Source organism: Calidris pugnax, unplaced genomic scaffold (genome assembly GCF_001431845.1).
Source record: "Calidris pugnax isolate Ruff unplaced genomic scaffold, ASM143184v1 scaffold50, whole genome shotgun sequence".
Lineage (NCBI taxonomy): Eukaryota > Metazoa > Chordata > Aves > Charadriiformes > Scolopacidae > Calidris > Calidris pugnax.
This window is the reverse complement of record NW_015090780.1, coordinates 3,840,955-3,864,263: the sequence shown is the minus strand read 5'-3', so window position 1 is coordinate 3,864,263 and position 23,309 is coordinate 3,840,955. Positions and strand designations below refer to the sequence as shown.

The window sequence follows — 23,309 nt, the reverse complement described above, 5'->3', positions numbered from 1 at the left end:
GCTTTCCAAGATCTTAAACAAATTTCAAGTCTCCTACTTAAATGTCTCCTCAGCAATCCTGTGGTAGAGGTGACATGAGAAGTGCTGGCAAGTGCTTAGTGTAGAATCACGGGAATGAAAAGGGAGTGCAGGGAAGGATGGAAGCAGGAGGAATGGGGGTAGGGTGGTAGATACAAGTGGGTAACATAAACTTGGACATGTTGGTTGGAAATCCATCTAAGGAGTAAACAGAAGGAGCTGGATGAAGCAACATGACTGACAGGGGGCTGTGTAAGACTTGTTACACCAATGTCATGGAGAAGAGAAGGAAATTTGGGTTGCATTCATGCCAGCTAGGAGTGATAGGGGCTAGTACTCCAGATCCATCTGTAAAATCAAGTCATACTATTAAAATCTTGAAATAACAATGGATTGTTCCTGTATGTCCTCAGTAATCTTTCAATTCCAAGAGCTCAGGACCAGAGCCATAAATGAACTAGATTTATTTTTTTTTTTCCACTGAAAATGCCCCTGAGCATGAGGTCTGTCTCAGCTTTGATATTGATGCATTCCTTTGTCTCTTACTGCAGAAATTTGAGTCATCTGTGTTTGAACACTCTGGTTTTGTCCTCTTTCCTCTTCTTCTTTTCCCCTTTCCTCACCTTCAGAAGGTTGTTTCTCCCTGCAAGTGCTCAAGGTGGCAATGACTTCTGAGTGACCGTGCATGAGCTGTTCTTACACCTTGCGGTCTTGGCTGGCTCTGCTCACAAGTGGGATGTGGTGCATCAGTTCTGTGAGCCCTCCTTGTCCTGTCCTGATCTTACTCTTCTGGAGGGAGGAATGTGATGACAGGAGAGATGTTTCTAAGCAAAAGAAGGTCCAGTGTATTTACAGGCTCTCATCACAGCCCTCTTCTGATGGAGGGTGTTTGATCTGCAGCTCCCATCCCAGGAACTAAATAAGGTTGAACTTTTTCCTCCGTGGGAAGTTACTCTTCAGAATTCTGCAGCAGTCCCAGCAGCAGCCCAAGTGCTGTGCTGCCTCCTTGGAGATACTGTGAGTTCAGTCCTTGAGGAAGCCACAGCTTTTCTGTAGTTTTTAATTAATGACACCCACTTGTAGAACGTGACTCTATCCTACGAGATCCCTGGTTTTTGTTGTGGTGGGTTTCATCTCTTTGGCTGAGAAGTTTCCTGCTTCTGACACTGTCCCCATCCCAAAGACACGCTCGTGTGCTGGAATCCTGTGCTGTGGGGTTGGGAATCACCCTCCTGGCGCATGGTTTCACCCTGACTGGGTGATGATTACGCCTGTAAACGTGCAGGAAGGACCATGCTATAGAGGTGATGAGTCGAGGTGGTGACTGGTGAAGGGTTGCCATGGAGAGAAGTTTCTTTGCATTCAGAGGTTATTAGTGTTGCTCATTAGTCAGGTACTTGACATCCTCGCTTCATGAATGAGTACTGTCCTTGGGAACCTCATGGAAATGTTACCCGCGGCCTTGGTTAATTTGTGACAGCTCAGCATCTGCTTTTCTCAAACACAGGAGGTGTTCTCTGAGACTGGATCAGGTAAAGTGGTCAATCCTTTGATGAATTTCAGAGTCTTTGAAATTTTCTGTGAGACAGGGAGCATACGGCTTTGATCACTTGCCTTTAGCCCGTGTCACCTTGGGTTGTTAATCTCGTCGCAGACTTGTTAAGGACTGTGTGCTGTCAGGTTCTGCTTGTCAGAACTGTCCCCTGCAGTAATTCTGTCACATATCTATTTGCCAACATGTTTTGTGAGAGGATTGTCCCGGAGCAGAAGAATGCCTGGCTAACTAAGTTACAGGGTAATTTAGTTTTGACAAACAGAGTTTCGTTCGGCTTTTTAAAATATTAACCTGCAGTTCCCTGGAAATCTGTTGTGTGCCCAGGAGACTCATCCAGGTCTATTTGTGAGGATATTGCCCGGCTGTTTCCTATTGCTTGGCTTTGTTCCCTGTAAACTATTGCTTCCACCTGGGGAGGAGGAAGTGAGGTATCTCTGCCAAATTTATATATTTTCATAATGTCTGGATCAAACCGAATCAGTGGATTCTACCGTAATGTTTAAGAATTGCAGCTGTGAAAGGCCTCCCGTGGGATCTGCGCCGTACAGCTGTGTGCCAGGAAGATGGGCTTGCTTTGCAAAGTGGAGAATGGTCATTTCTGTTGAAGGAAAAAAAAAAATACCTCTCACCTCACTTGCTACCTGCACTTCCAGCGTGTTCATCCCTCTTATGCCCCTTTTAGGTCTGAAGGTTCTTGGTACTATACTATTTTGTTTCCATTTCTGTCTTGAGTGACAAGGCTTAATTGGTGTTTAAGGCAGCTGCTGAGTGTAGGAGAGGGGCAGTGTCGTGTGTGTGTGTGTGACTCACGGCAGAGTGTGTCTCTCCCCCGTGGGTGGATGCGGCGCAGGCCGCGGGGACCGGTGTGGCTGCAGGATGTGGACGGCTTTTTAAAATATTAACCTGCAGTTCCCTGGAAATCTGTTGTGTGCCCAGGAGACTCATCCAGGTCTATTTGTGAGGATATTGCCCGGCTGTTTCCTATTGCTTGGCTTTGTTCCCTGTAAACTATTGCTTCCACCTGGGGAGGAGGAAGTGAGGTATCTGCTGCCAAATTTATATATTTTCATAATGTCTGGATCAAACCGAATCAGTGGATTCTACCGTAATGTTTAAGAATTGCAGCTGTGAAAGGCCTCCCGTGGGATCTGTGCTGTACAGCTGTGTGCCAGGAAGATGGGCTTGCTTTGCAAAGTGGAGAATGGTCATTTCTGTCGAAGAAAAAAAAAAAATACCTCTCACCTCACTTGCTACCTGCACTTCCAGCGTGTTCATCCCTCTTATGCCCCTTTTAGGTCTGAAGGTTCTTGGTACTATACTATTTTGTTTCCATTTCTGTCTTGAGTGACGAGGCTTAATTGGTGTTTAAGGCAGCTGCTGAGTGTAGGAGAGGGGCAGTGTCGTGTGTGTGTGTGTGACTCACGGCAGAGTGTGTCTCTCCCCCGTGGGTGGATGCGGCGCAGGCCGCGGGGACCGGTGTGGCTGCAGGATGTGGAAGAGGAAGGCTAAGAAAACTAGAGTTACTGGCAAGTCACTTTTCTTTACGCTCTTGAAATAGATTAACGTTGGTGCCCAACTTAAGTATTTGACTTTGAAAATGTAAAACTTTTTAAAAGCTTTTGTTTCACTCTTAGCACTCATAAGTTGGGACTTTTTATTAAGCATTTTATTTCTATCCCCCTTCTAAATCCTAATTTTAATCCTCACTCCTAGTGTCGTGTAAGTAAAATTTATCTACTGAGTTTTGCAAGTTCGAGGCTTTAATGGCAACAGGAGAAAGACTCTTCTTGTAGCTTAGAAAAACTACAACAAATCATTTCAGTAAATTGCTTTTGTTCTAGGTAAGTACTTGCTCTGTAAGAACATTCTCTGGATAGTTCTTCACAGAACTATAATACTTATAACTTAATTGAGAACAGTTTTTCAGACTTATAGGAGACAAGCCAGCTGATGCTTAGGGTTGAAAGTGTAGTTGAAAGTCTAGTAATTATCTGGCTGTGCACCCTAGTTTGTTGGGGTTTTGGTTTTTTAAAGCAATTAGGCGGAGACGCACTCTAGTAAAGCAGACTCTACACTTCTGATAGGTCTTGTTTTTCTGGAGCAGGGATTTAATTTTTGGTTTTTTTTGTATCCAAGACACTCTAGTAATTATCTGGCTGTGCACCCTAGTTTGTTGGGGTTTTGGTTTTTTAAAGCAATTAGGCGGAGACGCACTCTAGTAAAGCAGACTCTACACTTCTGATAGGTCTTGTTTTTCTGGAGCAGGGATTTAATTTTTGTTGTTTGTATCCAAGACACTTGTTTGAATTGGCATTTATTTACTTACCAATGATATACTGTTGTCCATAAATAATATATATATACCTGAGTCTAAATTCCATACTGTTGTCCATAAATAATATATATATATATACCTGAATCTAAATTGCCATTGTGCTGTACAGGAACAGGGCAAAACAATTGTGAATCATGGAGAAGCAGAAAGACAGGTGTGGATAAAAGCAATGAACGTTTGCTGGGATGTACAAGGTGTCAGGTACAGCATAAAGACTGTAATTCCACTAACATTTTTCCTAGCTATTCCCCTATCAGCCAGTTGACTTATTACTCTTAGGAAACTTTGCTTTTACATTTAGGTGTGTATTTTCTCATTGAAGTGCCCATTAAATGTGATGTTGTTCCTTGAGTTGTGTGTGCTTGTTCAGCTTTCTGGGTGAGGGCACGTGCACGTGAGGGCACTAATGAATGTTCAGCTTTCTGGGTGAGGGCACGTGCACCTGAAAGCTCATCTGTTAGGTGTGTATTTTCTCATTGAAGTGCCCATTAAATGTGATGTTGTTCCTTGAGTTGTGTGTGCTTGTTCAGCTTTCTGGGTGAGGGCACGTGCACGTGAGGGCACTAATGAAGTTTTTCCAACTTCATTAGTCAAACTAATAAAAGTTGTTGCGTTATGCCCTATGGTACTTGCTTTTTCCATCTCCTTGTACTGTAACAGGATCCAAAAAAGCTGCTACATGATTAGAAATGCCATTTTTAAATGATAAATATTTTGTTGTGGGTTAACTGAAGACAGGCACGTGTTTAAGACAGGTGTTTCAGGGTAGTCTTCATTTTAATAACCTGAATATATATATGACTATCATACTTTCCAGTTAAGTGCTCAGACCTGCTGAGGTGTGGTTATTGCTGTGTAATTACATGCTTGTGACATCAAGATGCAGGAGAGGGTTTAACACATGACATCACCCATTACACCTGCTGTCTGCCAAATAAGATCGTATCGGTGGTACTTCCTTCTGCAGTGTTGGATGTTGTTGTCATGGTCTTGATCCCTGCAAAAAATGCAGCTTTTTTTTTCTGAACATGTGTCTTGCATCAATTGCTCTGATAAAGGTAAAACACCCTATTGGAGATGTAAACAGAAATAAAGGTTGAAGTACTACTTATGATAGATACTCTCTATTTTTAAAAAGTTAATGACAGAGGATCACAACATTTTACTCTATTTAAAGTTGAAATGATCTTTGTCAAAGCTGATTTCTTGACTCCATTAGGGTCTTTACGTGCTTTGCTATATTTCAGAATCTTTCTGTGCCCACAGCTGGACTTTGGGAAGGGCTGTAGCTGGGTGTGATGGTAACTGTCAGCACAAGGGCGAGTGGTTGCCCAGGTTGTGATAGCTGGAATGAAGGAATAAAAAAATGATGCTAGTGTATTCCTTCAAATGGTGGTGAGAACTGTGTGCCACCAAATATGCCTGTTTTCATGTTGCTTTTGGGTTCTGACTCTGAAGTTGGAAGCTGGAAACTTAAGTCTTGTGGTTCTTGATGAAGAATTGACCCTTGTGGCACTTAATGATTACAGAAGCTCTTGGTCCTGTAGATTCCTGTTGGTTTTAACTTTTTTTTTTTTTTTAATGGTTAAAGCCATTGAAAGCATGTTGCTCTTGGGGGTGCTGGTACTTAGTTACAAGGGTATTTCCAGTAGCTGTCTTCCCAAGTGGATGGAACTGGATCCACTGATGGTAGGTCACGTGTTGGGTCACTCCTAGAGCTCAGGGAATGACTCATCTGGGTGTCCACAGGTTCTTGCTGTCACCGTTAGGGAAGTGCTCCATGGTTTGCACACATGGATGGCAAAAAGAATTCAGTTAGCCTACATTTCTGTGGCCTTAGTCTGGATGATTGCTGCCAGGTTGTGAAATGGCCATTTTCTTTTTTTAAGGTCTTTTGAAGAAAACTACCTAACTGAATAAAATGACTGTAATCATGCTGCAGTCTGAAGAAGAGACAATACCGCTAATCTGATTAGGAGCTACTGAAGAACTTACAAGATTCTAAATTGGTTTTAGATTCAGCAGCGTGAAAAATTAGTTGAGAATACTTGCTTGATTCTAATGCAATACTTGGCTCTAAATAGGAAATTAGGTCACTTAATAAAGGGTTTTCACTCTGATATTCTTTAAAATAAAATAACCTGGAGTAAGTGTACTTATGCTGTGAGAGTTAGAAAATGTGAGTGGTGCTCTGTGGCATAATAAGGTTCCTAAGAAAACTGTTGCCTTATGGTTTTTCTACAGGCTTTGATTCCGACAATTCTTCAGGAGACTTTTCAGAAGCAAATCACAAAGTTGCAGAAATGCTGGATCTAGATCCACGCCAAAGCAATAGGACTGGGGAGCAGAACGGAGAGACAGAGATCCAGGAAAATGGACTTAAGAGGCACAGGTAAACCTGTAGTACCACATAGTAAATGAGAAGTGAGTACATGCTGGCTCTTTATCTTCTGGGCCATTTCTGTTAATGTTGGAAGAGGCTAATTCTCTGGAGCTGAAAAGACATTTCACTCCTCTGCTTCCTGTGTCAGCTCTAGGTTAATGCTTTGCTTCATTTATAAATAAATTCAATGCCTACAAATAAAAATGTCTTGTTGTTTAAGGGGCTGATAATGACAGTTGTTTTTTCCTAATTACAGGACATCATTACCCGCCCCGATGTTTTCTAGAAGTGATTTTAGTGTGTGGAGCATATTAAAAAAATGCATTGGACTGGTAAGTTGGCTTGGATGAAATATGCTGATGTTACATCTCCTGACTTCAAGTGGTTAATTTTATTGCTTAAACCTTAAGACACAGATTAATACGTGGTGCATTTTGCATTTTTTATTCTGTAGGGAACATCATCTTAAACTGCAGCTCTCTAAATCTCAGCATCCATTTAGTAATGGTACTGTTTCCTCATTGCTTTAGCTATTGGAGTTTGTGGATTGGCATTTCTAATGCTGTCCTGTAAGAACCAGACTAAAGCCATTTAAAAAATAGTGGAATATGGTTTGATTAACACAATGCTCTTCTCTGGATTTTTTTATTGTTTACTTAGAAAAATATGATTTAGGGCTTTACTTTAGCATGGGGGGTTTTTTGTGGATTTTTTTCCCCCCTTCCATAATGTAAGCAGTTTGTGCCAAAAAACAATTGCTTTCATCTGATTGAAGGGATAGATTTAAGTTTTAAGCACTTAAGTGTTGCTTTATGGCTCAGTCATGAGTGCAACTTTGTAATTAAACTTTGTAAATATCCAAATTTGCTTGGATAGGGTAGAAGACCTGGGGAATTGGAAATCTCTGTGTGGCCTCTATGTCTGTCTTGTATCCACGTGTAAAACGAGAAACATTCTGACGCAAATAACATGTTGCTCTAAATAAAGCCACTAAAATTTGTTAGAGCAATTCAAATCCTATTCTTTATGTAACTGTTCCTTTTAAAAAATAATTTGTGGTTACCACAGTAAAATAGATTTTATGCAAAAAGGTATGTGAGGATTTCAAAGGAATGCGTGGTACTTACATATCAGTAATGAGCTGGTTGGCACAGTATTGCTGCTATCTACAGGAATTTTAACCTCTTCTGTTTTATGTAGAGCACAGAATAGAAGGTAACATTTTTCTGGAATTTAATAGTTGGCTGGACCACTTCTTGAGGTTGCTTACTCTTTCAGATGGCTAGCAGCGTGCTGCAGTGTTTCTAGCCCTTCAGCTCTAGCACTTAGAGGTCTGCTATAGGCTTCCCAGATGGCTTTTGAGGAATGGTACTGATAAACTAACCCACAGCTTATTTTCAAAATGCTTGTTGTTGTCAGTTTTTAACTTCGTGTTGTGTTGAAGAAATTGACTTACCCTTTTGTTATGTAGGAGCTGTCTAAGATTACGATGCCCATTGTTTTCAACGAGCCATTGAGTTTCCTTCAGCGAATAACAGAATACATGGAACACATATACCTCATCAACAAGGCTTGTAGCCAGGCAGACCCCCTGGAGAGAATGCAGGTAACTCACCTTCTGCTTCAGTCAGCAGACTTTCTTCTCGCCCAGAGTCTTTATTTTAAGACAATTTCTCACTTGAGTGTATTTCTTTCTCTGAGGCTATCACAAGAACGTCTGGATTTGTCCGGACAAGTTTCTGGTTCCATAGTGGCTGGATCGGGTGTTTGTGACACTTTCACACTTGATGCTGTGCAGAGTTTGAGCCAAAGTCTAGTGCAGGAGCACACTGCAACTGGTGGTGCCCAAGGCCCTAAATCTTTTCAGGACTGCTTTAACTGTGACTGGTTTTATGTCTTGTGAAGATGAGATCTTGGCTTTAAGTCACCCTAAATTGATTAGTTGAGCGGCTCCAGAATTTCTTAAGTTACGGAGTGAAAAATTGTTGCGACAGAGACAAGTTTTATTACTCTCTTCTTCTTCAAAAGTGGTTGAACATACAGTGCTTCCTTTTTGGAAGAATAATGAAATACTGTAATGTGCAACAAATATAAAATATTAAGCTCAGAGCTTTAATGTACTGTTCTCATAACAATGTGTTCTTAATTTGATTATAGGCTGTAGCTGCTTTTGCAGTTTCTGCTGTAGCTTCTCAGTGGGAGAGAACTGGCAAACCATTTAACCCACTGTTAGGAGAAACCTATGAATTAACCAGGTAATAATTACTTTAAATTGGGAGCTGGGGCTATTTGTGTTCTTGAGTTGGCAGACTCATACTAGTTTGGTTGTTTATTCCGTGAAAGAAATAAAAAGCTACTAAAATATATTTTGGACTGTAGCGAAAAATCTTTTCCCCAAACTATCTCAGAACCTTTGAGAAGTTGTTATAAAAGCTAATAATTTTATTTCTAGGTTTAGGCGGAGTATTCTTTAAATTATTCAGAGAAAAAATGGTGTGTGTTCTTTCACAAAAGACATTTCCTGACCAGAGACTGTTAATTAATTTAAATACAGTCTTGCTGGTCGTGTCAGGTAGAGGAGTTGGGCTGCAGGATTTCCACCCATAAATGGGTGATATGTGTGCGGTGGAGAAAAGAATTTTCAGTCAGACCTTGCACTGCCACCCAAAGAGGTTCAGTATTTTCAAGAATTATTTCAGTAAAATTTCTTCAAAAGCCCTTTTTGGATAGAAAGTCATTTGGGTGTTTGAATGTGCATTGGTTTGGGGTATGAAGGTGAGAGTTGTTCAGAGTACAATCTCTTTCATTTCATGAACTGTAAATGTGTCGTGGGACTAGAAAGGGAAGAGTCTCACCTTCAGTTTAATCTAAAAATCCTTCAAACTTTTTAAAAGTATCAAATAACTCTTTTCTCTTGTAACATTTTGAAAAAATATTTCCTGTTTAATGCTCTTTTTTTTGTTGTTATAGGGAGGATTTAGGATTTAGGTTTATATCTGAGCAAGTCAGCCACCACCCACCTATTAGTGCATTTTATTCTGAAGGCCTCAATAAGGACTTTATTTTTCATGGATCAATTTATCCCAAACTAAAATTTTGGGGGAAGAGCATAGAAGCGGAGCCTCGGGGAACAATTACTTTGGAGCTTCTGAAGTGAGTATGAGAAGTAAATACTTTTCTGTGTTGATCTCCTGACCATTTACTTGGATGAAGAAATAGGTGGTAATCATTTTGCTGACCCTTCAGAGCTGATTGCTGATGAGGTTGCAAGAATTTATTTACAAGTTAATTTTCACATTAACTTGTAAAATGCACAGAGACTCTTGAGCTTTCCCCAGTAGGACACAAGCAGCCACTAAGAAAGAGTTGCAGAAAAAGTATTCTGCAATTGAACACTTAAAGATGCTTTTATAAAAGCTTTCCTCAGGCCTAACTCTGAGGTTGGTTGAAATATCTAATTATGAAACTTCTTGACATTTGGTTTCACTAAAGAGGCAGCTTTGCCTGCCATATCAAGCATTGACTTCTTTTGAAAGTATAGTTTATTTGTCAAGCTGCTGGCATCTCATCTTCCAAAGCTTATAAAAATATGAACTGGTCTTGGATAGAATCATAGAATTGTCAGGGTTGGAAGGGACCTTTAAGATTCAACCATCAACCTAACTCTGATAAAACCCATCACTAACCCATGTCTCTAAGCACTATGTCAACCCAGCTTTTAAATCCCTCCAGGGATGGGGCCTCAACCCCTTCCCTGGGCAGCCCATTCCAAGGCTTAATGACCCTTCCAGTGTAGAAATTTCCCCTACTCTCCAATCTGAACCTCCCCTGGCACAACTTGAGGCCATTTCCTCTTGTCCCATCGCCTGTTCCTTGGGAGAAGAGACCGACCCCCCCCTGGCTACACCCTCCTTTCAGGGAGTTGGAGAGAGCGAGAAGGGCTCCCCTCAGCCTCCTCTTCTCCAGGCTGAACCCCCCCAGCTCCCTCAGCCTCTCCTCACAAGACTTGTGCTCCAGACCCCTCACCAGCTTCATCACCCTTGTCTGGACACACTCCAGTCCCTCAATGGCTTTTTTGTGGTGAGGGGCCCACCTGGGGACACATGGTGATACTTGGGGAACCAATGGTGATGAAAACAGGAAATTTCTTATGAATGTTGAAGGAGCTATGAATGTGAGTGTAGAACACAGACGTGACAAAAATAAAGTTTGTTACTGGAGAGAGAGCCTTTATTTAGAAGACTATTAAAATTCCTGCTCTGCCTAATCAAATTACAAGGCACAGATTTAAACTGGAGTATAAATGATTAAATCATTTATTTTAAGTAATTGCTTCAAGTTGGCAGCAGGATTTGAAATAAAATCGAGCCTCTCGGTGTCGTGATTCACCCCCTTCTGCTGGGGTGAGCAGATTGAGAACTGCTCAGGGCCTGGGTGAAGGAGGAGCTGTTTGGGAAGTGAAATTGGGAGTCGGTGTTAAGTGCTGGGTTTGTGTTACCCAGGGCTGTGTTTGCAAAACACGCTTTAGGAAACGCTCTTCCTCCTCACTCCTCCAGCACAAGTGAGTGTTTCGATTTATCAGTGCTGGCCAGGAGTGGCTGGTATTTTGTTCTAGGCTGTGCAGCTGGTGGTGTCGAGTAGTTCATGAATAAAAATGAGTGCTGAGGCTGGCGGGATGAATTTGGGGGGTTTGGGGTTTTTTTTTCCCCCACTTGAGCAGTAGTGATTGTTCTAAAGTGTGCTTGAGGACAGTTTGCTGTGGAAATGACTTTGACTCTCTGGTTTTGTTGTGTGCTGGAAAATGACAGACCAGTTGGAAACATTAAATAGGAGTGTTCTCTCCACGCTTACTGGGAGTAGAAGAACGAGGCATTTGTTACAAAGGGGACTCTGCTTGTTTCGGTATTTTTTGTATTAAAATAGAGTTTGCAAACTTTCCTAAGGTGGATTGATTCCCAACCAGGTAACTTCAGTGTTTCTTTTACCAGCATAAGTGAGAATAGATGGCTTTGACTCCACCAAGCCAGTGACAATAGGACTGACAGGTTAACATTTTGACCAGTTTTGGAATAATGCCTTTTTTAAGGATTTAGGATCTGTTAACTCAGCTTGGTAAAGTTTCTCACAAAACATGACAACCAGAATGAAAATAAATGGAAAATTCTTCAATTCTAGGACTTTTCCTTCTCAGTAAATCTTTGGGAAAAGGATGAAATTGAGCAATAAATTGGATTTTTAAATGTCATGTGTACGAAGCTTGAATATAGTGCTATTGTGTCCCGCTAATGTCAACCAACCAACCAGAAAAACCCCCAAACCACACGCAGCCACCCAAAATTGCCTTTAGTGACACTGGAGCAGCCTCATCTACCCATGTGGAAACTTGTGGTGTATTTGTGCAAATCACTTCTGCAGCTGGTGACCCGTTTCACTCTCTTTGGGTTCAAAAGCCTTTTCCACCCAGTGTTTGTAAAACAGAAACTGTTCAAGTGGGTTAATCTGAGCAACCTTTTGTGTCAAACCTGACTCAAAGCTGGCAGTGACTAACCTCTCTGCTGGAAGACTCACAGATTTATCTTCAGTGCTTTTTTATCACAACAACAAAAAAAAAAGGTACTCCAGATTATGATAGAGGTTTACAAGAAAGAGCATGAGGAAGAAGTGTGTGGTGCTGCTGTGTACTGTAATACTGGCAGGAGAACTGGACTGACAAACACATACCTAAAGGTGTTCTTCTGCCAGTATTCAGTTTTATCACATACGGCTTTAAAAGTGCCAGTGAAAATGCTGAATTGCTGGACGGCTGTTTATGTTGGGCTGGAATCTGTAATCAAAAGTGCAGCAACTATAAAACTTACTGTTCCAACTCTGTGAGAAGGAATTAAAATAAGGGGGTTACCACTTGCTCTACTGTTTAGATACAGCACATTGTTGGCTTATAAAGAAAAGTCTGTTTCTTTTCTGTTTGAATTTAACTGCCGCCTGTTCGCAGGAACACTAAATATTTTGCCTTGTCATGAAGAGAATTGAAAACAGGCTTCCATTCCATCTCAGACTCAGGAAAACGATGTACTTCTCTGTTTTCTTTGCAGACATAATGAAGCTTACACATGGACAAATCCAACCTGTTGTGTACATAATGTAATTATTGGAAAACTGTGGTTAGAACAATACGGAACGGTAGAAATTGTAAATCACAGGTAATGCTAATTGTGAAGCTGAGGGTTGGCTTCTAGGGACTGCTGGGTGGGCACTTCCCTTCCAAAGCAGAGAGTTGTGATTTCTGTGACATGACATTACACAGGGAACCTTTGCTTTGTAGGTCCAAAGTCTTAGCTTTTTTTTTTCTTTTTTCTTCTGACAAATGCATAATGTTCATTGAACTTGGCTTAGTATCTTAATAATATTCATGAAAAGGCACAGGGCTAGATGGCTTATGGGGTACAAAGATTTTACGTGTGCGAGTTACTCATTCAAATTCAACCCTATTGACAGAGAACAGAAATTAAATTTAACTCCAGAACCATTAAATGGATTAATTGGAGGCTTGCAGTTGACCTCCATCATCGTGGTCATCGTGATTTGGCTCTCTTTTTAGTTTTGAAAATAAAGAATGTCACGAATTAAGGGTGCAGCACAGAAAAATGACTGATAATGGGAACTTGGGGCATGTCAATTGCTCTGCCAACTGCCTATAGAAAAGCTTTTTGCTTTGTATAAAATAAATTATCTCCAGTAATGATGAGGGAGAGAATTTTGTGAAGACTGTATTACTTCTGCACATGTTTTTCTGTCAATAACTGGGAGCTTTAATCCAGCAGCTGCTGTTTGGATGCTTCTCTCAGCATCAAATCTACAACCCTGTCTCTTACATTGGCCCAAAGCCCCAGGCTGGTCCCTGGATTCTGTCTGCCTGACGTAGGAACTTTTTGGTGCCTATGTAGGAATAGAATTTTGGTATACAATTTAGAGGTAACTTTTGAATGCCCGTAACACTAGATTTTCCTGTGTAGGTCATTTATAAAAGTTATTTCTCATTACAGTTAGCTGTAAACAGATAATCTGAAATGTGGTTAATTAATAGTGTGGGTGAAGTAGCACACAAGACTGCATTCTGTATTATTCCTAGTACTTTTGGTATGTTTTAGATATACTTGAAACTCAGATTGCAGTCATGTTTTCAGTTGGCTTTCACGGGCTGATGTTTTCCTGTGGACATTGATTTCTTTTCTGTCCATTTTCTGGAGCTTTGAAATGTGTGTGCCTTGTTTAATTCCCCGGTCAGATAATAAACCATAACTAAAGAAAAATAATGTTACAAATAACTATCCCTCAGCTAATCATAACTATATGAAAAAAGCTAAATAAGGTAAGAAAGTAAACTTACTAATGTATTTAGTGCCTTCCTGCTCTAAGTATGTGCTTATTTCCTCTACAGTACTGGAGATAAATGTGTCCTTAACTTTAAACCGTGTGGACTGTTTGGGAAGGAGCTTCACAGAGTAGAGGGATACATTCAGGACAAAAAGTAAGTGAGAAAAGCCTCTTGGCCTCTCTGTTTCTAAGCACTGTGTCATTTCTTCAGTGCTGGCATCATGACAGCAACTGGCATGACTGCAAAGTTGGTGGCAATGCAGATTGTCACCCATTTCTCTTCCCTGTGTCAGCATCAAATCCCTTGATTCCAGGATGATAATTTTAAATGTTATTAGGAAAACTCTCCAGTCTGGTCTTTGGAAGTAAAGGTATCCAGGGAAGATGCAGAGTACTCACAACTGATTTCACTGTTGTACAGTCACAATTCCAGTCTTCACGTTAAAATAATAAGAATATGGTTATTAGAAAATTTTATTCAAACCCAAACCTGTTTGGTGATTCTGAGTCTCTGTCTGGTGAAATGTTGGCTTTGTTGCACCCACACTCATTTCAGCAGTGGGAAAAGTGTGTGACTGAGTCATGGAGACACGTTCTGTGGGACTGAATGCCAGGAGGTCTGGAATAAGCTGAAACTTCTTTGCATTATCATAAGAAATCTGCAAAGAAACATAAAATAAAAAAAAAAAGTAGGAAGCTGGGTATTTAGCATAGATCAGAATCTGCATGACTTGGATTCGAAGGCTTTATAAGAAGCAAAATCTGTGTCTCTCTTGCTTTCTCTGCAGCAGAAAGAAGCTGTGTGTGATCTATGGCAAGTGGACAGAATGTTTATGGTGCACTGACCCCACTACGTATGAGACCTACAAAAAGAATGAGAAGAGAGGTGGGGAGCAGAAGAAATTGAAGCCGGTAAGGTTAAGGGGTTCTTTAGGGAGAAAAGAAATATGAGAAATTAAAGGAAAGCATCTGCTTTATAGAAATGGTCAGAAGTGGTGGTGAATGGAGGGTTAAACCAGTCCGTGTCTCGTTGGGGGTCAGAGATGGGGCAGTGTTAGTCCTGTGAGCAGGCTTTGCACTTGGAACTTGTGTGGTCAGACTTCAGTGTGAGCTGCTCGGATTGAAGAGAGCTCACAGAGATTTGTCGAAGAGAAGTCATCAAACATCAACCCCCAGCTGATGTTGTCCAGTCATTGAAGGAGGAAAGTGGTTCTGCTGCCAACTCCAGATGTAGAAGTACTAGGATTTGGGCATTAAAACAAAAAAAGATAAGAAATTACATGTTCTTAAAGCCAGTTATAGTTTTTGGTGATGCAGCCTATCAGAATTTGTGATGTAGAGAGCCCTGAAAACAAGGGGGGCTGGAAGCACGTAGGGATTTTTCATCACATCACCTTGGTTGCTCATTGCAAATAAGTTAAACAGAAGCTAATCACTCTTAATGTTACAAGGCTCAAACTTCTTTTTAAAAGTATTCTCATCAGAAGAATCCAGAGCAACAACAGTACTTGCTTTTGGCTCTGGAGTCTGTCATGGTACAAGCTAATGTTTTGACTTTTTTAAAAAAAATAATAAGATTCTGTTCATCGTCTGAAAATCAACTCTTTCCTTCCTTCCTGTTGAATCTATATTTAGATAGGGAACCATCTAACAGTAAACCAGATGTTGACATGGAAAGTTGTCTAAAAGAGTCTTTTAAATAATGAATAATCAAACCAAATGATTGAAATTAGAATCTTAACCATATGGAGCTGTTTTCTGGAGTATAAAACAGGCCTTGTTTAACTTAATAGGATATTTTTGAATAAAATAAATGAGCTGTGTCAGAAGGGGCAGAAAGAAAATAGAAAGGAGGTGGGAGTGAGGGGAGGGAGAAAGACTGTGGTACTGTCACTCTCGGGTGTTACTTCCCCCAAACTTCCCTTCTGGTGGGTGTGGTTTTAAAAAGTTTCTGATGGTGAAATCCAGTGAAATTCCACAGTGTAGCTGTCTGTGTCCTGCGACAGATTCTCTCAGATTCTGGGAGCAGCCTCTTTGAAGATACTGCATTTGATTTTCTATCTGCGTTAGAGCAGTGCAGCTGATAACAACAGAGCTTGGAAGGAAAGCTGCCGTATTTATAAACTTAAGTACACAGTCTTCAAAGTGAGAAAATTGGCAATGATAATAGTTATTAAACTCTGAATCATAGGAAATCAGACTGAAACAAGTGCGCATCTGTTTTTTTTAATCGCACATCCAAATCTTTTGCAAATGATGAAGCAATATCTGGAGGCAGACGTGCCCTATTGTCTTTCTTAACCAGTTCTCATAATGGCCTTAAATTGCATTCTTTGCTCATTTCAACCTGAAGAAGGAATAGTCAGGTCAGGGCAGACTAAGCTGTGGCTGGGATAGAAGGGAAGCTAGAGAAAAGGTTTCTGGAAGACATTAATTTACTATTATTATTTTTTTTAAAACAGACTTTCAAGTTGTAGATAGGTGATGAGAGACTATTCAGAGATCTCAGGAGCAAGACATTAAGATAAAAATGAGAGTGAAGCAAACATGAGGGATGAGGCAGAAGTACAGGAGCGTGTTTAATATCTCAAATTCGAACAGATTCTTCAACCGTCAGTGTAAAACTCTAGATGAAACTGTCCAATTTCCCTTTGTTCCCCTGCCAAGAGTTATCTCTGTTTCAGAGTGAAGATGTTATTAAATCTGAAAATGATGAGGCTGACGATATGCCAGAGGTTCAAGACACGGTGCAGTTCATACCAGGCAGTAAATTGCTTTGGAGAATAAATTGTAGGCCACCAAACTCATCGCAGGTAACTAACTGTTCCAGTCAGTCTGTGTTTTGCTGTCTCTGCTGCGTGATGTTCAAGAGAAACCCCATGGAAGTGTCTGTCCTTAGTGTGCGGATTGTCAGGCTCTGTAATAGTGATATTACACGAGCTCAGTGGTTCATTCCTGTGCTGAAAGCACCTCTGCTGTGTCGAAGCTGGTGGAAAGAACGAGTCCGGTGTCTTGGGTTAACCTGCGAGGTCTCTGCACTCGGGGTGGCTGCAGGGACACACGTCCCCTTCTGCTGCGCCTGCTCTTGGAGGACAGGCTTCCAGAAAAATGCAGTAATTGCACAGCTGGATATTAACTTCAATAGTTTCAACAAGACTTTTTGGTCTTTTAAGTGTGGGTAATTTTTTTTTCAAAAAAATCATGCTGTTAAATATTACATCTAGAGGAAAATTTGCCTTGATCCTCTGAAGCAAAGACAGCTTAAAAAAATGAAAGGTGTGATTTCCATCCCTTCTGCCCTTCCTTATCCCTCCCCTCCAACAAAAAATAACATCCAGTTTTGTATGAGCCCAACCTTGCTTTTGGGGTAAGCAGTGGGAGAGGGTTTGACTCTGTTATTTCTCTTGGAAGTTCTGTTGTATCCATTGGGTGCAGGGAACCCTGTGCTGCTTTGCCAAAATAACTTCTATGTTATCTTTAATTTGTTTTTAAGATGTACAATTTTACCAGTTTTGCTGTGAGTCTCAATGAGCTGGAAAAAGGCATGGAAGCAATATTAGCTCCCACCGACTGCCGGCTACGTCCGGATATCAGGAACATGGAGAACGGAAACATGGGTATGTGTTTGCTGGAGGAAATAGTGCAGTAAGTTTGGAGAGGGGTGACTGGAGGGAGGCTGGTTGATACAGGAACAACTGTCTTCATGGTGACTGGAGGGAGGCTGGTTGATACAGGAACTGTCTTCAGCCCTTCTGCCCTTCCTTATCCCTCCCCTCCAACAAAAAATAACATCTAGTTTTGTATGAGCCCAACCTTGCTTTTGGGGTAAGCAGTGGGAGAGGGTTTGACTCTGTTATTTCTCTTGGAAGTTCTGTTGTATCCATTGGGTGCAGGGAACCCTGTGCCGCTTTGCCAAAATAACTTCTATGTTATCTTTAATTTGTTTTTAAGATGTACAATTTTACCAGTTTTGCTGTGAGTCTCAATGAGCTGGAAAAAGGCATGGAAGCAATATTAGCTCCCACCGACTGCCGGCTACGTCCGGATATCAGGAACATGGAGAACGGAAACATGGGTATGTGTTTGCTGGAGGAAATAGTGCAGTAAGTTTGGAGAGGGGTGACTGGAGGGAGGCTGGTTGATACAGGAACAACTGTCTTCATTTTCTCCTTCCCAAGTGGCCTTAACTCTTTTTCATCCCCTGTTAATGAACATGTTTTTGAACAATGTATGATGTGTGTTTTCTCCCAGAAAAGTCTGGGAGAGGTCATGTGTCCAAGGTGGATCCCAGGACTCCTGTCCCCAGTTATGGTGTATGTGTGTGTTTGTCACCTTGGGGGCACCTGCCAGACCTGGGCTCTCTTGCTCTGGTGTTTGTCTGGAGGGACATGGTGAAGGCACACGCTGGGCTGCTCTGGCGTTTGGCAGAAAAAACACATGGCCAAATAGTGAAAAAAATCACTCTATTACACTTAATCGAAATGCTTTCCCGCTGTCTGGGTGCAGTGTTTCTGACAGATAAAACACCACGACTTCAGTTTTGACTCCGTGTTTGCAGTAGCAACTTCTCTGAAATGCCAGTTTTCATTTTTTGTTGCCTGAGATTTCCGTTGTTCAGTGCGATTGCGCACAGCAAAGGCTTTCTCTTCCTGAAATGAACTATATTTCTTTTTTTTGCAGTCTTTTCTGTGCTTTCTGGAGTTGTGTTTCTATTTTGCCAAGTAACCAATTTCTCTTGAAATGTCTGTTAGATGTGGCTAGCAAAGAAAAAGAGAGGCTAGAAGAGAAACAAAGAGCTGCTCGCAAGGAGCGTGCGAAGGACGAAGTGGAGTGGCAGACACGGTAAGGGGGAAGGAGGCTGGGCACTTGCTTAGTGCTCAGGATTTTGAATTCTGCTTGAAATGGGTTGTTTGAAGACAGCCCGTGTTTGATTTCCTGCATGACAGCACAATTTGTAGTGTCACTTCAAGCATTTGCTGGGTCAACAATTAAATAATGTAGCTGGAAGCCAAAATTTCTGATAACTTCGTCCTGGAGAAATTATCAAATAACAAATGCTGAAGCTGGTCATAATTAACTCCTGTGGCAACGCTGGATTTTTTTGGGTTTGTTTTTTAAAACCCACAGAGGTGGCATTTTTGTTAGACTGAATATTAAGTCTCGTCTCTCCTTTAACCAATTTCTGTCCAGCTTCTGGCGGTTTAGTCGGATGTTGTGGTTCTCCAGGGTCTTTTATTTTGGCACTCTTAGGACTTCTTGGCTTGGATACTTCCGAAATTGCTTTTTTGATAGCGTGTTCAGGTGACATCTCGGGTGTAGATGTGATTTGGTTCCTGCTCTGCTGGCTGCTTTCCACAGACGCGCCGCAGTGCATTCAGGCTCTGCTCTCGGCCAGTTTCTGCAGGTGCTTCCTCAAAGGCAAGAACTTTGGGATGCTTCCATGATTTCATGGAATTCAGAAGAGAAAGCATTCTCTTCCCAGCGCCTGGAGGAGCAGCTCCAGACTAATTCCAGTTAATGCCTTTGAAAATCTCTTCCAGAGAACATAAAATTGTTTTCAGTCAACGTGGCTAAAAAGGGAGCATCTGTTAATGCTCTGAGCAAAGTCCAGCTCCGCAGAACAAAACTGTTTCCTGTTTGGACAGATTTACAAACAGGATTGTGTAACTGATTTGATATTCTTTTAAAGTAAAAATAAATATCTGTAATTAATGTATAGTCTGGAGTAGCAAAACTATTTTTATTTGGAATAGGACAGCAATTTTAAAATCCATTTCATACTCCTCCTTGACTTTATATATTAAAAAAAATTAAAAAGATGCTTTACAGGGTGCTTAAAATTGTGTAGGAAGTTCAATGCCTTATTTTTCATGTTCTGAATATTTCCTAAGAATTTTTTTCTGATAAGAAATACTAGTATGTTCTTACAATGTTTTGTGAAAGAAGTTGTTTTTTTCCCCTATTAATAACTGTTCCCTCTATTTTTTTTTTTCTTTTATTGTTTCTTTTTGTTCTTTTCTTTTTTACAGATGGTTTCATCAAGGCACTAACCCCTACACCGGGACTGCAGACTGGCTGTACTCAGGTGGCTATTTTGATAGAAATTTCTCAGACTGTCCAGACATATACTGAAATTACGGAACCAATTGCTCATCTCACCTGGACATCTAGTTACTAGATTTCATTCCAAGCCAGTTCCTCTGGTTTTGTCGATAGCAAAAACCAGCTTTTCTAAGTAAATTTTAACAAAAATTCTATCCGGCAACAATCAAGAATTTAATTATCACTAACGTTGGATTGCCAAATATTTAAATACTGTTGTGTTCTTTCCATAAAGCTGCACCTGAAATCATTATTTCAATCACTTTTTCACTAATTTTCAAAGGGACCCTTGGTTCTTCATTTTTCTCCCTAGTTTCTTTGTCAGGAAGATACGCTATATCCGATAGAGCACATAACATCCTTGAAAACTACGTAACTTAAATAAAATAGAGATAATATCCTTGTAACTTAGTACAATAGCGAAGAAGCTGAAGTTTTTGGAACTGGGAGCAGGGATGAAAAGCTAATGTGGTACCAACAGGATGAAATCCAGTGCTGTGGATAACTCCCCGTGGAGAGATGCATGTGAATACCCTACGGTATGTAGCACTACGGGGGGGCTGGAGCTCCTGCCCCCCTCTCAATACCAGTCAATAATTCAGAGACTCGGGGAAACAAACACCCAACCTGAGCTGCTGGAGCTGTAGTTGTTTGTTACAGAGTCTTCACAACTTTGGGACACTGTGAGCGTTAAACTGTGTACCTGTGATAACATCACCTCAGGCGTACGGCAGGAGAAGGGCGCCAGAAAAAGGGCGCTTTTTCTGAAGTCAAATGCTGTTCTTAAAACCCCAGGAGCTTGGGAAGCCATGGCAGGAGCGTCGAGGCGGTTAAAATGTAAAAATATATTGCTTGCTACCACTGGGAGGCTTAGCAATTCCGCACTACCTTTGGCAGCTTTGGCACTGTGTAAGCTTCTAGGCTAAACTTTCCTTTGAAGCACTTTGGTGTGTATAATCCCACAGGTTCAGGTTTTGGGGAAGTTTTTTGTTTGCATGTTTTTCATTATTAGGTCATGTCCGTTTTGTATCTTGTGAAAAAGCAGAATCCAATTTAAAGCTTTGGCAGAATTATACCTGTTACAAGTTTTCTGTGAGCACGTGATGTCAAAAAGTGGGATTTTATTTTTTTTTTGTTGTTCCATATCAAGCCATGGAAGCCATATAATACTGGAAATAATCAATTACTGAATTGACGCATTCATTTTCTTCCAAGCGGTACACTTCGGGGAGGGGGGGTAAAGGGGGAGAGAGGCCTGAAAAATTCTGTCCAGTAATTAAAACTAATCCTACTGTTGCATCCTCTTTTATGGAAGTTTTTACTTGAGTAACCAGGCAAAAGCGGAGAGCGGCTGCGCTGCTGTTCAGTTTACAGTAATTTGGAAATTGCTGGTGTTGAGCTGGTTGTGGAAGAACGTGTCTGATTGATGTTTGGACTCATTTGTGGTTTCAGCCAAAGAGTAGATTTTTGAAGTGCTTCTCTCCCAGCCACAGGATTAAAAAGCAGAACAAAAATGAACATACTGATGGAGAAAATCTTTTTGTATCAGATCATGCATCTAATGATTGGATTAACTTTAAATTCAGGAGAAACTTTGTTGTTGTCTTCACTGGAAACATAAGAGAAACTGTAAAACTCCAGGGCAGTCGGTGAGGGTCTCATCTGAAACGTGCTTGTGGCAACTTCATTCAGTGGCCAGAAGCTGTACTTTGTGCTGGTTGCCCATCTCTGGGACTCCCAAGCCACACTCGGTGACACGGCGGGGACAAAAGGGCTGTGTTTATTCCCAGTGAGCGCACAGACCCTTTGCTTTTTAAAAAGGACATTGCTGATCCATGTGGGACAGCGTAAAAAATATATTTTATTTAAAAAAATGAACTTTAATGACCAGGCCAGGCCCTGTAACCCCCTTTCCAAACTCGCTGGAGGCTGCGTAGGGAAGCCTTTGCTTGGTGAGGATTGAAAGGATTCACCTATTAAGCCAGTTGAACATCTCATAGGAGTCTAAAACTTGCTTAAACTAAATAGTATGTTTAATGCTGGAGTAGTGTTTTTAAAACAATACATATAAATAGAATTTGCCTTAATGGAAAAACTGTAGAATAATTGCTAAAGAAATACTATGTTTATAAGAAGAAGTGTACAGGTTAGCGTCCCTCTCGTCTCAGTTATGATTTAAATTCAAAGACCTACAGCCTTGTGATTATGTGAATGCATGAAAAAATTCTAACAACGCGTTTAATCCAAACTTCAGTATAGAATCTTCATGGGATTTAAGGAGAAACTGGGAAGATTTCTAAAGTAAGAACACGTCATTGGTTTTGTCTTTACCCCCTTCTCCCCTTCCTTTAGTGTAAAGTTTTGAGTAAAATTTCAGTTTGGTTCCAAAACCATTTTTTTTTAATTTATTGTTCTTCATTGACAACACTTATTAACAACTCTCCCCTCACTGTCGACTGTGCTTGGCCGGAGCCGCGGGACTCCTAGAGCTCGGAAAGTGAAAAGGTTTTATTTTCAATGCAGATCTCGCCTCAGTAGTTTACGTGTCAAAACGTTAATAACTTTGCACCTTTTGAAAGAATGTCACTTTTATAACTTGATTAAACACTGTATATAAGATAACTGTGTTAGTATATGTTAATACAGCTATGTAGAAAAAAACATCTAGAAAGAAATTAGAACAAATACTGAATACCCTTTGGGCCTCTAGATGGTGACAGAGGTTTTTGAGGGAGACTTTGGTACCAGGGCAGCTGCCTGGTGGGGCCAGAGAGATGGAGGGCGGCTGGAGATGGCTCGGGCTTGACTCAGCCACCTCTGGGGCTTGGCTTTGGTTCAAAGATGACTTAAATGGGTACTTTGAACACCTCCTGCCCTGCCATAGAGGCTTTCTTCCAGCCCATGGGGCTCCATAGCAGCCCTGAGGGGTGAGGGCAGGGAGATGGGGCCGGGTGATGGCGGAGGGGCCGAGGGGGGACGGGGGCAAGTGGGGAATGACCTGTAATGGCTGCGGTGGCCTCTGCTCCTGAGCCTGAGGGAGCCCCAGGCAGTAGCTGGGCAGCAGCATTTGTATCCTTATCGGCACCCGGATTAATGAGGACAGGAAGCACATAGCCTAAACAAACCAGAGCTAATTAGCAGGATTCATTCTTGTGTAATAATGAAAAATAATTTCTCAGTAGCTTTCTTGCTGAAAAATGTTTTTAAGAGAACAGATGAAGCCTCTTCCCTCGGGGAGCGGGGTCTGCCCCGCGGCTCCTCCCAAGGCCCGGGATTGGGGTCGCTCGAGTTGTGGGAGGGCAGGGAGCCCCCTCACTGAAACGGGTTTATTTTTGTAATATTTAGTAACCGCCGCCTCCCTGTGTTGACAGCCCTGCCCTGTACAGGTCTGCGGACGCGACCGTTGCGCTGTAAAAGCTGTAAATGGCAATAAAGGTGGTTTTGGAGACGCGCCGGCTGCGGCCTCTGCTTGGCGGGCGGGCGGGGGCGCCGCCATCTTGCGCCGCCGTGACACAGCAGGCGCTTGGGGCCGCCGCCCCTGA

General features: G+C 41.5%; 1 protein-coding gene across 2 annotated transcripts in view; it reads left to right on the top strand.

Annotated features, from left to right (window-relative positions):
* Positions 1-22,389, top strand: part of OSBPL2 (oxysterol binding protein like 2) — a 35,792-nt gene extending 13,403 nt beyond the window's left edge. The window contains exons 3-14 of one of the 2 annotated variants that reach the window (XM_014956663.1): positions 6,153-6,300; positions 6,548-6,623; positions 7,763-7,897; positions 8,449-8,546; positions 9,262-9,444; positions 12,384-12,491; positions 13,730-13,819; positions 14,454-14,577; positions 16,350-16,478; positions 17,159-17,282; positions 18,417-18,507; positions 19,695-22,389. In XM_014956663.1, coding sequence (XP_014812149.1) covers positions 6,153-6,300; positions 6,548-6,623; positions 7,763-7,897; positions 8,449-8,546; positions 9,262-9,444; positions 12,384-12,491; positions 13,730-13,819; positions 14,454-14,577; positions 16,350-16,478; positions 17,159-17,282; positions 18,417-18,507; positions 19,695-19,797 — 1,409 coding nt within the window. In that variant the 3' untranslated portion in view covers positions 19,798-22,389. The remainder of the gene's footprint in view (positions 1-6,152; positions 6,301-6,547; positions 6,624-7,762; positions 7,898-8,448; positions 8,547-9,261; positions 9,445-12,383; positions 12,492-13,729; positions 13,820-14,453; positions 14,578-16,349; positions 16,479-17,158; positions 17,283-18,416; positions 18,508-19,694) is intronic. The other variant, XM_014956655.1, reaches the window with a different exon arrangement.
* Positions 22,390-23,309: the final 920 nt, after the last annotated feature.